At 41.8% G+C, this 16,269-nt stretch overlaps 2 protein-coding genes across 4 annotated transcripts in view; one reads left to right on the top strand and one right to left on the bottom strand.

Moving 5' to 3' along the window:
• CDCA7L (cell division cycle associated 7 like) overlaps nucleotides 1–4,400 on the top strand; it is a 44,335-nt gene extending 39,935 nt beyond the window's left edge. For all 3 annotated transcript variants that reach the window (XM_017871553.1, XM_017871556.1, XM_017871555.1), the window contains 4 exons: nucleotides 316–441; nucleotides 1,712–1,861; nucleotides 2,843–2,979; nucleotides 3,578–4,400. In XM_017871553.1, the coding sequence (XP_017727042.1) occupies nucleotides 316–441; nucleotides 1,712–1,861; nucleotides 2,843–2,979; nucleotides 3,578–3,608 (444 nt within the window). In that variant the 3' untranslated portion in view covers nucleotides 3,609–4,400. The remainder of the gene's footprint in view (nucleotides 1–315; nucleotides 442–1,711; nucleotides 1,862–2,842; nucleotides 2,980–3,577) is intronic.
• A 185-nt stretch (nucleotides 4,401–4,585) lies between these two features.
• The window catches only part of DNAH11 (dynein axonemal heavy chain 11), a 396,815-nt gene continuing 385,131 nt past the window's right edge, over nucleotides 4,586–16,269 (bottom strand). Inside the window, exons 77-82 of the mRNA XM_017871552.1 lie at nucleotides 13,059–13,301; nucleotides 10,942–11,124; nucleotides 10,748–10,863; nucleotides 6,621–6,733; nucleotides 5,955–6,095; nucleotides 4,586–5,045 (exon numbers count right to left, since the gene is read on the bottom strand). Of these exons, the coding sequence (XP_017727041.1) occupies nucleotides 4,798–5,045; nucleotides 5,955–6,095; nucleotides 6,621–6,733; nucleotides 10,748–10,863; nucleotides 10,942–11,124; nucleotides 13,059–13,301 (1,044 nt within the window). The 3' untranslated portion in view covers nucleotides 4,586–4,797. The remainder of the gene's footprint in view (nucleotides 5,046–5,954; nucleotides 6,096–6,620; nucleotides 6,734–10,747; nucleotides 10,864–10,941; nucleotides 11,125–13,058; nucleotides 13,302–16,269) is intronic.

Genomic DNA, 16,269 nt, shown 5'->3' with positions numbered 1-16,269 from the left:
TTTCAGTTTGGAGGGAGAAACTTTGGACTCATTTGTGGGTTTGGCTGTTCAGTGTGGTTCACCTCTTCACAGAGTTTACAGCAAAGAACCAAAAACCTTGATTTTCTCCTTTATGACTGTATCGCCTTGCTGAGAAGGAAGCTTGGCAGGTGGCAGGAGCTCAGTAAATAACTAAATGAAATGGCTGCAGGGAAATAGAAGAGGGAGAGGGTTAACATTAATGGTGCTAGATTTTTGAGAGTTTAAAATATTTATAATTTTTTTATAACTGCTCAAAACATCGCACTCCAGGTTCTGCTTGTGTTCACTGTGCAGGGGAAGTGCCGGGAGTATAGACGACGTCACCGTATATCTTCTTTTCGGCCAGTGGAGGATATCACCGAAGAGGACTTAGAAAATGTTGCCATAACTGTTCGAGATAAAATCTATGATAAAGTTCTGGTAAATTATATATTATGAGTAATTTGCATGATTGTCATTCTTATTAGGAGTATAAAGCATTGATATTTGGAATCTCACTTGTTTTTAAACTCTATCAGGGCTTATGCCATCTCACCAAGGGCTCAGAGCCAGGTTCTGAATTGGAGGGTCAAGGGTCAGCTGTACCTGGGAGGCAGCCTAGTGCAGTAATTCCCATCAGGACAGCAGTCTCTCTTAGGGATGCATACAATCTGGAGGAAGGGAAAGGTATAGTTTAAAAGGGATTTTTATATGTAACTTATGGTTTAAATATTTATATAGTTTTATGTTTTAAATATTAAAAAGAGTTAGTATATTTGGGGGGTAGTATAACCATAGAAAATAAAGTTTGGCAGAATATCTGGTAGGAAACGGGTTAGATTTCTTTTAAATGGTGATTTAGAGGGAGGTTTTGCGTTTTGCTTTTTTTGTGTGTTTTTCTGGATAATGGGACACTGTCAAGATAGTATTAAAATGCTTTAAATTTAGTTGTCAATATTAAAAAAATAGATTTCACATTGAAGATGTCCAGGTCTGCAGAGCTAGGCTGGGGCCAAGGTGATGCCACCCAAGGCTCATTGCCACTCAGTCACTTGTCACCTTTCAGGGGCTCTGCCACCTCTGACTTAAGCTTTTCTCTGTTCTCTCTTCCTGACAGCCTGATCATTTCATTCCTCCTGGGTCTCTGCTCAGCCTCATCTGACCTGATATGCTTCTCTGGCCACAGACCTGTGATGGTTACATTCTAGAGTAGTAGTCCCCAACCTTTTTGGCACTAGGGACTGGTTTTGTGAAAGACAGTTTTTCCATAGATTTGGGAGATGGGCAGGGGATGGTTTCAGGATGAAACTGTTCCACCTCAGATCATCAGGCATTAGATTCTTTTAAAGGGTACACAACCTAGATCCCTCACATGCACAATTCACAAAAGATGGTTTGTGCTCCTATGAGAATCTAATGGTGCCACTGACCTGACAGGAGGAGGCAGAGCTCAGGTGGTAATGCTCACCCACCTGCTGCACAGTTCCTGCTGTGCAGCCCGGTTCCAAACAGGCCACAGACTGGTTCTAGCCTGGGGGCTTGGGACCCCTTATCTAGAGACGATGCTGTGGTTCTTAGGAAAACAGTCCTGCTTCATTTGAGGAGACAGGTGGTATTTCTTCATACATTTGGAAATGCACATGATGGCATCTGGCCTCAGTGGGCATCAGCATATCCCTGTGTTCACCTGCTCACTGCCTTCCCCCCGTAGGGTAACACGTGCCATCAGTGTCGCCAAAAGACCATTGACACCAAGACAGTGTGTCGGAACCAGGGTTGCTGTGGTGTGCGAGGACAGTTCTGTGGACCATGCCTGCGGAACCGCTATGGGGAGGATGTCAGATCGGCGTTGCTGGATCCGGTAGGAGCAGTGTTTGCATTTGTTGTAAATTGTACTGATGAAGGAAGCAAGCTGAAGATGGGCTTCCTGGGTTCTCACTGGGAACTGGGAGGTCCAGAACTCTGGTTTTCCCCTTCCATTTGTATCTTAAGGCTCCAGGGAAAATGAAAAATAGGGATTCATTCTGGAAGGAGAGCAAGCTGACCAGTGAATAGAAGAATTTATGTTAGATTTTCCATTGTCAGAGCAAAACTTGCTTACAGTCTTCTAGTTTTATACAAGTAATCCCTGTACCTGTCCTTCAGCAGAGTGATTTCCCTCTCATTTGTTTTTCTGGGCCAGGCCGAGAGGGAGGTGTACACTGCAGTATTGAGTGCTTTCTGTGTGCCTGGCACTGTGCAAGCTGTCGCTCACTCGTAGAAATTTGTTTAATCCCGTGAAATAGGTGTATAACCTGTCTCTCTCTCAGCTCCCTTGGTAAAATGAGACATAGTATCATGGTGAGTAGGCACGACCTTGAGCCTGGGGCACTCCTGCTCCCAAGTGTGGCATCTTAGGCAGCAGTCATGGGGTAAATATATCGTCCTCAATTGACCAGCATAAACTGCTGCTCAGGTTAGTCGTTCAACAATGAACATACATTGAAAGGGCTGAAATTCACACCTTGATCTTTTGGAAACCTTGTGCTCCTAAACCAGGGCTGACATCCTAGGCCTGTGACCTGCACACTCACACAGGGCCCTGTGCTTGGCCAAATGCTTGTGAAACTCTCCATAATTTTTAAGCAGGGAGCCCTGAAAGGTGTCGTTTTTCAGTGTTTGCATGTGACGTGGGGTGATCAGCCTTCCTGCCTCGTGAGGAGCCCCCTGGGATGTAGACTGAAAGATGCCATGTGATTAAAGGTTGGAGGACAGGCCAGCTGAGCCAGTCTGGATCCGAATCCCAGTTCTTGCCAGAGCCTGTAGATAATGAGCGAAGTGTCTGCTGTCATCTCTCTGTTAGGATTGGGTATGTCCCCCCTGTCGTGGGATCTGCAATTGCAGCTACTGTCGGAAGCGTGACGGCCGCTGTGCCACAGGAATCCTCATTCATCTGGCCAAGTTTTATGGTTATAACAATGTTAAGGAATATCTGGAGAGGTAAGTCTCCTGCAGCTTAAAAACAGCTTGAAATCCCAAGGCCGAGCATGGGCGATCCTCTTGGCAAATAGTTGTTGCCTGCCCCTGTAACTTATATAAACCACGAGTACCATCCATTCTGTATCTGTGTGCATTGGAAAAGCTCAGGCCCAATATTTTCCCTATTAGGGAATATTCTCCTTTGCTAGATTTTTCAACTCAACTCCATGTTGCCTTTAACCGGAATTTCTCCTTGAGGTGTATGACAGAAATGGAAGGAGTAAACAAGGCAGGCTGAGGGGAAACGACACAGATTATGAACAGGGAGCCATAATCCTAGTGCGAAGAGAGAGTTCAGGGCAAGAGGATAGAATGTGAGCTACAAGTAATCGTGGTTCTGGAATGCGGGAGTGAGGCAAGTCATGCTTGGGGTGTACTGTACCGGAGGGTGTACCGATACTGATGCAGAAAATGTCAGGATTTCGAGTGTCAGGAGATATGGGTTCTGGCTTTGGCTTTGTACTCTTAGATGATTATAGAACCTCTCAAGCTTTGTACTAATTACTTACCAAATATTTCTCATCTACTACTTACCAACTATTTCTCATCTTTTTCTCAGTTTACAAAAGGAGCTGGTAGAAGACAATTAAGAGGAAAACAGAACCAGCCACCTCACCATAGAGTACTCCAACAAGACATGCATACCATTTGTGCCTAAGATTTTTTACGGTTGTGTTTTCATACAGAAATTCTTTGTAGAGATTACTGTTTCTAAATACTATTTTTTTTAAGATTGTTTATATGCTTACAAAGATTTCTCAGGAAGACAGCAGAGCAGAGGAATCTATATAGATGTATGCACAGACCTATTTGTATGCTGAACTTTGTTCAGTGATTAAAAAGCACAGTTTAAATGGGGTGGGGTTAAAAAAGCACAGTTTAAATTGGGTGGGGTTAAAGTTCAGATAAGTTAGAGAGAAAACATTGTATGAGCAGCTCCTGCCTTGATCTCTTTGGCTTCCCAAACAGTAACTCCAGGCCAAGTTTGCCTTAGCACAAGTGACCACAGTTTAATAGACCACACACATCGTTTAACCTGCTCTTGGTCATTGAAAATTTACACTGAACAAAGTGCAATTAACTGCAGAACAGTTTTACTAAAACTTGAGCAAAAGGGGACTGTCAACATTGTAGACACTGGAGGCCTCACAGAGTGCTAGCCTCTTCCTTCAGGACTCACCTGGGGCCTGCTGCTTTTATATTTTAAAAGAGTTTAAGGGCTAATAATTTTTAATTTAATTGATTGGTTGTTTAAGAACTAAAATCTCCTTTCTGGCTGCATTCCTTTTGCATGTTCAGATGTGATATACATTTTTTTGAGATGGAGTCTTGTTCTGTTGCCCAGGCTGGAGTACAGTGGTGCAACCTCGGCTCACTGCAACCTTTGCCTCCTGGGTTCAAGCGATTCTTCTGCCTCCTGAGTAACTGGAACTACAGTTGTGTGCCACCACACCCGGTTAATTTTTTGTAGTTCTAGTAGAGATGGGGTTGTGCCATGTTAGCCAGGATGGTATCGATCTGACCTCGTGATCCACCTGCCTCGGCCTCCCAAAGTGCTGGGATTACAAGCGTGAGCCACCACACACTCAGCCCTGAATAAGTTTCTAATATTTTGTCTGATTTTCACTCTCCTTTCTTCACTTTTTAAGGATAGCGTTGAAAAAAGAATGCACGTGTGAGTTACTAAAAAGTTGTAATAGAATACATTAATGTGCATGGGAACAGTGCAGCAACACAATAGAAAATCCTCACTGCACTCCAGCCGAGGCTAGAGTTATCTTACACTTCTAGCAGCAGAGCCACTCCGGCTAGAACCCATTTTGCAGTCTTCTCTTTGCTCTTCAGCCTGAAGGTCCAGATGTAGCTGGGGCCTCTCAGTTTGGTTCTGTACACAGGGCACTCGTAGGTCTGTTTGGTTTCTTGTCTCTCCACGGGGGTGGCTTTTGCAAAGATGACCGGCATAGGGCATGTCAGCTCTTTGAGACGGGCTTCAACAATGGTTCCTGATTGGGTGTCCCAGCGGGCGCCTATAGCAAAAACACAACGGTTGCAATTGTGTGGCAGGTTGCTACTGATGATCAAGTTGTTTGATGCAATAAACATTCTGGTTTTGTCATACTTTTTTGCTTGTCAGTGGTATTTTTACTGAGCTGGCCAGACTGAGCTTTGAAAGGTAGGTTACCCCGCCTGCAGTGGAGGCACCGCTTTGCTTCCATGCTTAGTGGCTAAACTCTCCTGTAGAAGTATAAACTTTCCTGTAGAAGTATAAACTTTCCTGTAGAAGTATAAACTTTCCTGTAGAAGTAAGCTGATTTTATGAAATGGGATTCTAAGAGAATTCACATACATTAAACTAATTTGAACTAGTTTGCCCTCCCTTTAAATCTGCAGTTCAACACATTCCCTCCCCGTCGCACCTTATTCTCTTACACCAAGTTCCAGTCTTTCATTTATGTCAGAACTTGTGGCACTTGCTTTAAAGTAAAAAAGGAACATCTTGGTAGGGACTAAGTGTCCTGTAGAATAAATACGTGGCCAGAACGCAGTAGCATCTTCAAGGCTTGGAGAAGTCTTGTAGTAAAATATTAGAGCAAATTTACTGACAGTTTTTAAACAGTAGAAAAAAGATTTTAAAATCATTATATTGAAAAGCAAAATAATGTAAATTCAGTCTAAGTCTAAAGTTACTCAGTGGCATTACCACCCAGATATATGTGCAAAATTTAAGTGATAGCCATTACCCCAAATATTACACAATTTGGTTCACATTGGACACACATCCCAGCATTTAAATTATTTAAGAGGAAGAAATGAGATAATGACTAGCATAAGGTTACTGTGTGAGTGAGGAGATGCTGAGAAACAGTAAGAGGACAAACACCAATCTGAACCTGAGTAAGGAAAAGGTTCCCCACTTACTCCTTGGGGTGTCTTACCCTCCATGAAGAGTCCGTGGAGGTATGCACCTTCCCTTGGCGGGTGGCCATAATCTTCCTTTGTTTTTTTGGTAACATCAACAGTCAAGCACGTTTTATCCAGTGGCCACTCATTTTTTCGAGCCATCGTCTGCATGATTGCTTTGGAAACATAACAAACATCGAATAGGATAAAAATGTTGCATATAAGGTTCCCAGGAGCTACCAGTAAATTGAGGCATCCTTTAGTCCCATAGGGTGTTTTAGGTTTTTGGGCATTTGCACGTAGCTGCGCTGGAGCAGGCTTTGACCAACTAAGGCCTGCAGGACAAGCTCGCTGTTTCTGTAAATAGTTTTATTGGAATAGCCACAGCCATTTGTGTATTGTCTGTGGTTTTTGCACTACAATAGAGTAGCTATGCGGCCCTTTCCAGAAAATGTTTACTAGAGGACACCGTGCCCCACCTCACGTGGCTGCTCTTGCTGCTATAGGAGGCCTTTTCCCGCCTGCTGCTACTCGCCTGTCCAGGACTTTGTTTCCTCTGTAGCTGCTGGTCCTTTCTATAATGGCTGCTGCTTGAGGATTAGTTAGCAGGGCAAGGAGATGCCATCATAGGTAAACAGGGCAGGGCTTCTGGTAGGGTATGGTCCTGTCTGCATCAGGGACTGCACTGCCTCAGCCCTTACCAGTTAAGAAGGACTGAGGGTTGAAGAAGCCAGAGAGCCACACGACAGCTGGAAGGGCAAGGTCTTGTGTCCAAGTATCGAGTTCTCGGCATCGCAGGAGGAGGTTATTGAACCTGGTTTATGGGAGGTAGGAAGAAATAAACTTGTTCAGTAAAATAGCCATTTTCCAATATGTTCTGGTGGTGGGGGGGCGGTTAGGGCAGGGTGGTGGTAGAGAAGTATACTGGTAGCTGGTCAAATCCTTCCCTGACAATTTGCAGGGCACTGTCCCTTTCAAGGGCTAGTTTGTTTCCCATTGGAGACTTGATGCCTGTAGCTCTTAACAGTAGGGCAAGATACACTGAGGAATGTGGAAAACTCATTTCCATTTATGCAACAACTTTTATTAGCGCCTCTTCATGCTATATGGTGACTGTACAAAGGTCCTCACCCTATGACTTGGACTGACAAATGCCAACTTGGAGGTATGGACAGGGTGTCTGAGGACCAGGGATGGCAAGGCTGTGATGGTGGTTACGAGACCAGAGTTGCCAGGAAAGCCGATAGGCAGAGGGAACAACATGTGCGGGGGCAATGGGGCACGTGACAGCAGTCTAAGCACGTGCAGTCGCTGCCTGAAAGTGGGGAGGAAAAGGTTAATAAGGAAAACAAGTCAACCACGAATGGCATGCCAGTGGTTTGAGAAACGCTGCTGTTACATACATGTTCTCTTCTCGGCTCCTCACAATTGCGCAAGGTAGGAAATACCTGCAGCTGACCTATAAGGAAGCTGGCTCACAGAGGCTAGGGACAGATGAACCTCTTTCATAAAATTAAGAGACAAGTGACACCTTGAATTGTCAGTTTCAGAGGCTGCCTAAAGGGGACCAGGAGAATGAAGTAGAGAGAGCATAGCCTCAATGTAAAAGCCAGAGTTCTCCAGAAGGAAGGGCTGGCACTGAAGTTTTCTAGGACCTTGTCTGCTTCAGAGTTGCAAAGGAAGTGGGGGTGAATGAGGAAGCACCCTGGCAAACCACATGGCAGAAAATGTCTGCCTGAGATATTTGGCTGACTGGGCTGTGAAGAAGAAAAGGTTCAGAATACTCACGTTCAAACTTACGTCACCACAAGGAAAATTCCTGTGCCTGGACCTATATTAAATTCTTCCAGATAGCTAGATCAGAAAAGGCATACTTGACGGTAAGAAGAAGAAACAGCATAGGCACCACACAAAGGAAAAAGGCGAAGAACAAGAAAAGCAAAGGCAGGCAGACATTTCTCTCAAAATGTTGCCATCATGAGGATAAAACACTGCAGCCAATTTGTAATAACTAAAACAAGTGATTGTTGATATAAACAAGATCATGACTTAGAAGGGATCAGGTAGGAAAAAGTAAGGAAATAAAGTTTGAAGACCCCAGAAAAGAAGTAGAAAATACAGAAATGAAGCAAAAAGTGAAACAGCATAAGGGAGAATAAAAAAAACAAATGGAAGTGAAGAGGTAAAGGGTTAGAATGAAAGCAATAAAATGAAAGCTAAAATGAGGCCAGACATGGTGGCTCACATCTGTAATCCTAGAACTTTGGGAGGCTGAGGCAGGTGGATCACTTGAGGTCAGGAGTTCGAGACCAGCCTGGCCAACATGGTGAAACCCCATCTCTACTAAAAATACAAAAGTTGGCCGGGCATGGTGGCACATGCCTGTAATCCCAGCTACTAGGGAGGCTGAGGCAGGAGAATTGCTTAAACCCAAGTGGCAGAGGTTGCAGTGAGCTGCAATCACGTCACTGCACTCCAGCCTAGGCAACAGAATGAGAATCTGTCTCAAAAAAAAAAAAATGTAATTCTAGAAAATTTGAGTTTTCCTAAATTATACCTTTGAATCTATATAATCAAGGGCACATCATGTTCCAAGAAAATTTGGTAGAGAGTAATCAATACTAGTATAAATAATATGAACAATAAAGATAAAGAATCCCTGGATGGCCAGGGGAAAACATGAAGCCATTTGTAAAGGGAAAAGAAGTATGCTAGCTTTTGACATCTCCATGGCAGCATTTGACAAGAGGAGAGTGATGGCTACAAAGGCCTCCAACTGAGGGTGTTACTATTTTTTAATAACTAGCCAAACTGTCATTCAGGTATAGATAGAAGAGTATATGGCATGAAAAACCACCAGCAAATCCAACAAACAGGAAGCTTTATAACCCAGGAAATAGAGAAGTCTTGAAGAAAATACTTATTTGTAAGTATATTTAAATTTCTCAGGAAAAGAGAATAGTCATAAGAAGGAAATTATGAAACTATGCTGGGCACCCTTCCAAAAACATAAACAACCTGGAACTGAAAATTATGGACAATGAAATATATTTTATTTTTTGAGACAGGGTCTTGCTCTGTCACCCAGGCTGGAATGCAGTGGCATGATCATGGCTCACTGCACCCTTGACCTCTTGGGCTTAAGCAATCCTACCACCTCTATACCTTGAGTAGCTAGGACTGCAGTCGCATGCCACCACACCTGGCTAATTTTTATTTTATTTTATTATTTTTTTTTTAGAGACAGGGTCTCATTAGGTTGCCCAGGCTGGCTTCGAACTCGTGGGCTCAAGTGATCCTCCTGCCTTGCCCTCCCAAAGTGCTGGGCATGAGCCACTGCACCCAACCTGGACAATGAAATCTAAATAATTAAGAGAAGAAACAGATTGGATACAGTTGAAGATGTAATGAAGATCACCCGGAACTGATGAAGTCTACAAGTATACTGCTGAGAGATACACTGAGAACGTTAAGAGGTCTGGCAGATAAATGTAGACATGAGGAGAATAGAGAGAAAGACGATATTCGGAGAAAAAAGCGCTCAGAATAAAAGCTATGGATGGAGTCTCACATTTATAACAGTACTTTAAAAATCCACACCTCAATGCGATAGTAAAATTGTTTAACATCAAGGGTAAAGAGAAACATTTTAAAACTTGGGAAGGAATGCAAATATTTAAGACCAGACCCACCTTCTACAATCAATGCTAGAAAACCATGGAGTTAGAACATCAAAGTCCTGAAGGAAAAATAATTGTTGTGTCCTGGAATTCTACGTATAAGTAAACTATCAGTCAAGAATAAGAGTGTGGTAAGGACAGTTTCAGATACACAAGATGATTGCATCCCCTGCCCCACAAGCCCTGTTCTGTATTTTATACTCTGATTAAAAAAAAAAAAAAAAAGCCCAGAACAAGATACAAAAAAAGCAATGATGAGCAAAAAAATCAGTACAGTATATTGAAGCAAAAATAATGATTGACCACAAGCAAAACAGAACAAAAATAATGTGGTTTAAAATAAGATGGAACTACAATTCCAGACCAGAAGGAGGCTGGTGTTCAGAGGGAAGCTGAAGGGTCTAACACTGTGTTAGAAAAATCAAAAATGCGTGCTACAATGTACAGAGTCTTCACTAATATAATAGGAATGGTACAGGGATAGTTGAGGTTCATGGAATAATGATTCAGGAAAGCAGGGGGAAAGAAAGTCAGCACCGAAAAGTCAGGAATAAAGAACTTTGTGAAACTTCCTGAATTGTCTGCCAAGACCAAGGAGCAATTAGGTGTAACACCAGCCTTCAGTGATCTGTGAATTTCTGCCCTAGCTTTGTGACACATCTCTGCAGTTATACCCCCAGTCTAGTTTACTGCATACTGCATACCATATTACAAACTTTTCAAAAGTTGTCTATGAGAAGGCATAGAAATCTCAGGTTTGCAAAGTAAAGTTACAAGATGACACAAAGGCAAATTCAAGTTGCTTTCCATGGCCATTTAACTCTTACAACAACTCAGTGAGGGGATTCTATTGCCATCTACATTTTTCAGATTTAAAAAAGAGACAGATTATTTTGTCTAAGATCATATACCCAATGAGTGAGAGGCAGAATTTGAATCTTGCCCTGACCCTGTCTTTTGACTGATTTTTGCCTTTGATTCAATATACCAAGTAAACTCAAATGAAATTGGTGGAAGAGTTTTTACAGTTACAGGTTGAGTACAGTCACAAATCCCAGTCTGCATAGTTCTTAGGAAGCATTATTCAGAACACTAACCCAGCACTGAGGCTGCTCAGGGCCAGTGGCAGTGAGGATGAGGTAGCTTACCACTGGGCTAGGCCATAAGTAGAAGGATAAGCCAGTTTGCTCCAAGTGTCTGGTACCGTGTCATAACTCAATGCAAACTGCTGGGCTTCCAGAGCAGGAGATAATGCCAATTCCCCCTTGCATGGAGAAAAAAAGCCACATAGTGAATATCTTCCAATGTGCTGAAGTCTGCTATAGCCTCACTTTAAGCTTACCTTCAAACTAAGGTCCAGTTGTTCAAGTGATATACGTATTTCCCGAATGAGAATATTCATCCTCTCACATTCTTGGAAGCAAACAAGAACATATGGGCTTCTATTTGAATTTTTTTGCATTATCTCTGCCATGTTGAACTCTTCTGGAAGTTTCTCCAAAATGTCATCCAAGACATTCTTAACCTTAAAATATTAAAACAAAGATTTAGCTCCTTTCTATTTCAGTTTTGGTCATGGTGACTATGTATATCCTCTACTTTTTGAAGTTCCAGAATATATCATACAATTTCTGAAGATGCCTGCGAATGCATTTGAAAGATGCCTACGGCTCCCAGGAGGTGGGTGGCGTGGCAGTGCCAACTCCCTCAGCTGCCTCATTGGTGCTTCTGCACCAATGCCAGCACTCCCCCTTCCATGGAGCCGCAAATCTAGTCAAGAAGGAGCTACAGTTATTTGCAGTTTATTCACTTAACATTTAGGGAGTATAGAACTGTCATCAACTACATGTTATTTATATGTAAAGATATGATCGGAGGAAGTAGAAGCCTATTATTTGGGTACTGTATTTTATAATCTGCTAAATTAACAAGATCCTTTTAAAAGCCACGTGAACCAGGGGCTGGGCACAGTGGCTCACGCCTGTAATCCCAGCACTTTGGGAGGCCAAGATGGGCAGATCACATGAGGTCAGGAGTTCGAGACCAGCCTGGCCAATCTGGTAAAACTCTGTCTCTACTAAAAATACAAAAATTAGCTGGGCATGGTGGAGCATGTCTGTAATTCCAGCTATTTGGGTGACTGAGGCATGAGGATCGCTTGAATTTGGGAGGTAGAGGTTGCAGTGAGCCAAGATGGTGCCACTGCACTCCAGCCTGGGCAACAGAATGAGACTCTGTCTCAAAAAATAAAAAATGAAATAAAAGTCACATAACCCAAATAAGCCTTTTAAGCATAAGCAAATTCTGGTGAACTATGATGCTGCCCTCCCAACCACAGCATCCTAAAATTCCTAGAGCAATTTAGATCAACATTTTTAACAAAGAAACTTCTATCTTCTGTAGTTGCTCTGAAGGAATGAAAGATTTATATATTAAAGGTATGAGTATGTACATGGTATTCATTCTATCTAGACAGCACCACTGAGCTGGAGAAACCAGTCAATATCTAGAGAGGAGAAAAGATGGAAGAACTTTGCCTGTCCTTAGCCTCAAGCAGCTTTCCTTCTTTCCTTGGTTTCTCAGACTACTGCCTCTGGTTCTGACATCAGGCCTGCCAGCTGGCATCACTCTGACAGGTAATTTATCTGGTCCTGAAATCTTAAACTCATTTACAGCAGGGGTAGACAGTATATCCAAATGGCCATAAGCATGTGAAAAGATGCTCAATATTATTCCTCAACTGAGGACTGCAAAGTTAAAACCACTATGAGATATCATTACCCTTACAAAATCACAAAAAGATAGAGCAACTGGAACTCACATGCACTGCTGGTGGGAGAGTAACTGGTACAACCACTTGAGAACACTGATTGGGAATACTATTAAAGCTAAACATTATACCCTATTATCTGGCAATCCCACTTCTGGGTATAGAGAAATGGGTAGTAGGAATGGATGCCTTTGGGAGTTACCTTTGCATATTGACTGTAGAAGAATGTTCATGGTTGTGATATTTCTATAAAAGTGAAAAACAAGAAACAACCCAAACATTCATTCACAGTAGAATGAAGAATTTTATATTCATATAAAATTCAAAACAAAAATGAACCACTGGTACATGAGCAACATGGATGAATCTCACAAATGTAATACAGAATGAAAGGAGTTAGACATAGATGAATGCACACTGTATGATTTCATATATTTGGAATTAGGTAAAGCTAATCTGTGATGATGGAGGTAAAGATATTGATTATCTCTGGGGTAGACGAGGGGTACGTTGACTGATAAAGGGCATGAGTATCCTGGAGTGTTGGAAATGTTATTTTCATCTAGGTGGTGGTTAGATGAGTATAAACCTAGGTAAAAACTTATAGATTTGCACAATTAAGATTACTACACTTCAGTACAAGTAAGTTATACCTCAATGAAAAAGAAAAGGGAGGAAAGGTTCTCTACCTTTTCTTCTGTAGACTGCCCCAGTTCATCACCACTGAGTGCATTACTGGGCTGCATCTCCAGCAAAGTTCTGAAGAGAATGTTGGACGTCACTGTCAGGAATTCTATTTCAGCATTTGGGTGGAGGCCGTACAGTGCCGGGCTTTCTGGAGGAAGCATCTCCTCTATGTACTGGTGGTAGCCTGCATAATCTAGGTGGGGTGGGGCAGCAAATCCTGGTGCCAGCATCAGTTCATCTTCAATCTTCAACCACAAAAGAAAAGTCAGTTATTACAAATGTAGGTAGGCATCCATTTTCACTTCCTCAACACTTCGAGAAGACCCTGACAAGAAGTCCCCAGCACAATGCTGGCTGAGTAGCAGGCTCCCTAAACTGTTTTATAATCAACCATTCTGCTCTATATGCAACACCAGACTGATCCCTGGGGAGGATCCCAAGGAACACCCATTAATCCTATCCCTAAGAAGACTCAGTTTGCAGTGTGCATGGGGCAGTGTGATACATGCACATAAAAGGAATGAGCCATCGCGGAGCCTGGGCTACCCTGTAACACACTCCTATTCATTGATTCTCCCAACCATCCCCATTTCCCAGAGAGGAAATCAAGACTCTGATGTGAATTTGCTGAGGTAGACATTTGATTTAAATCTTAATTCTGAACTCATTTTAGTAGGACTCTATAGCCTGTACTTCCCCAGGGCACCATACTTCCCACAGTACTGCATCCCATCATTTTATATATGATGTGAATTTATATACCTGAATTTTATAAATATAAATCACGATACATGCATTTAATGAAAAATGTGTGTGTATATAAGTACCATTTATAGGCCATATATACTAAGAGTCAAAGGGATCCTACCTTCCCAGGACTTTGAGCTACTCACAGCAGAGTCTGTCTTGTTTAGGATCCACAGACCCTGAGAGCTAAATACAGTTACCTACTGAGTGAAAGGCTGGAGAAAGTGGGCTTTTATCATGCCCATCTACTTTAATAAGGCTGGGGCAAGAGAGTAGACATTCCATTTAGAGGGAAGTTTTGAACAAAGGCAATGTGAATAGCAATAACAAACCCTCTAAACATTAGAACGTAGAACTTCAAAATGTAACAAAAGAATTTATGAGCCTGAGTCTCTGACCAGCCATAAACACAGTCAATCAAGTGCTTACAATTTTCTAAGTGACAGTATAATCTCAGATTTATTTTTCCCTGATTGCTCTTTGGTTTCCAGGGACCATTAACCCCTCTGTCTTAATTCTCCCAGTCTCTTGCACCATAAATCCTGCCTGTATGTGCACTTAAATGTACAGGGGAATGTTATTTTTAAACTATCACCTAATGTAGCTATTTTCTGCCTAGATTTTCTAAGTGGGTTTCTGAAATGGATTTGTCTGTAACTGTGTATGCTACGCTGTGGTCCCCTTGCTATCACCTGGAGACAAAGTGAATATTATTTAATTCATTTAGTAATATGTACTCACCACCCAGTACACTACAACAAACCTTAGAAGTACAAGCTCCATATGACCTCGTTATTAAGGAACTCAGAGTCTAAAGAGGACAAAGTAAGTGTGAATTTCCATAAAATCATGTGCGTAACAGTGGTTTTCTCTTTCCTTCTTAAACCCGCAATCCAGGTTATGTAGAAAGCCTACGTCCTTAATAAGGATGCTTGACTGCTTTCTGTGAATTCCAAGCGCATTTTAAATATTCGACTCAGCATTTTAATTTTTATTTTGTACCAGGAGGATTTTTAAATTATCTAATCCTTCATATTGCCAGAAATGGAAATATTGACCCAATGAATATGGGAAGGAAGAAGTTGGACTATTCCACCACCAGTATCTATTGGCTTGGTTTTATTTATTCACATTTGTATCATTTCATGTTTATATATGAGAATAATCAAAATTTAAATGTCACCTGGCTCTGGGTGACCAAGATAAAACCATGCAGGAGAGTTAAACTCATCATTATTAGTCTACAGTGGATAAAGTAGCCAGAATAAAAATATGAGCAAAATATTAATAAGAAAACCAAAACCTAGAATCCACACATCCCAACTGAACATTGTTCCCTACAAACAAGTACTTGGTCTTCTCTGTTTGTGCTTACTAGATAATTGAAAGAAGTTTCAGAAGCCACAGTTAATCTGTCCTTAATAAAAACAAAAAAGTTAAAAACAGAATTTCAAGCAAAGAAACTGACCAAAACCAAAATCACTTGGAAAGGTTAAGCTGCCATGGGGACATTTGTTTGAATGCATGCTCGTGTACTGTTGATGGGACTGTAAATGACCCATGCTCTTTGGAAAGAAAATTAGTCCTTATAGACATGTGACAAGGGCCTTCCATATGGTAGGCAATGAGCAAAGCAAAAGAAAACAGCCAACTCGAAACAGCCTGAGGTTTACAGCTAGACAGCCTGGTTCAGCTGCCATCACTTAATGGGTTGGTGGCCTTAAGAAATGACAATTTATCTGCATTTCAGTCTCTTTATCAGTAAAATGTTGCTCATAACAGCAACCTAATGGTTGTGGCTATAAGAATTTAATAAGGTATGCAAACAGCTCAGCACATAGCAGGCTCTTATGTTAGTTTTGGTTTTCCTCGTACCCTAGCAGCAGACTTGATTTTAGTACATCTTGATTTTTCCAGAAGGAAAAAACAAACAAAACCTGGGAAATGTCCTCCATATAGAGACTTGTGTTCCCTTTTACTTTAAGAAAACTATCAAGACGTTAATATACTCAAGGAGCCCGGTGAATCCTGAAGCTGAATCTAGACTTTCTCCTTTCCCACTCAAGAGTTTTATGAAAAGCCGCTTTTGCCAAAGGGGACATACTTGTAGAGCTCTCTACACAGTGGCCAACTTTCTTGCCTTGGGGGAGGTTTGTTTGAGAAAGCTGTTATAAAGCCTCAAAGAATCAAAAATTCTAAATAGACATTTCTCCAAAGAAGATACACAAATAGCCAATAAGCACATGAAAAGATGTTCAACATTGTTAGTCTTCAGGGACATGCAAATCAAAACTGTAATGTGACACCACTGCACCTCCACCAGAATGGCTAAAATAAAAAATGTGGACAGTAGCAGTGTTGGTGAGGATGTGGAGAAAATAGAACCATCATACATTGCTGCAGGGAATATGAAATGGTGCAGCCACTATTTAAAAAACAGTTCAGTGGTACTTGCAAATGATAAAC

The sequence above is a fragment of the Rhinopithecus bieti genome, unplaced genomic scaffold (genome assembly GCF_001698545.2).
Source record: "Rhinopithecus bieti isolate Rb0 unplaced genomic scaffold, ASM169854v2 scaffold_5882, whole genome shotgun sequence".
In the NCBI taxonomy this organism is placed as follows: domain Eukaryota; kingdom Metazoa; phylum Chordata; class Mammalia; order Primates; family Cercopithecidae; genus Rhinopithecus; species Rhinopithecus bieti.
The sequence above is the reverse complement of the archived record's forward strand: the minus strand, read 5'-3'. Positions and strand labels throughout refer to the sequence as shown.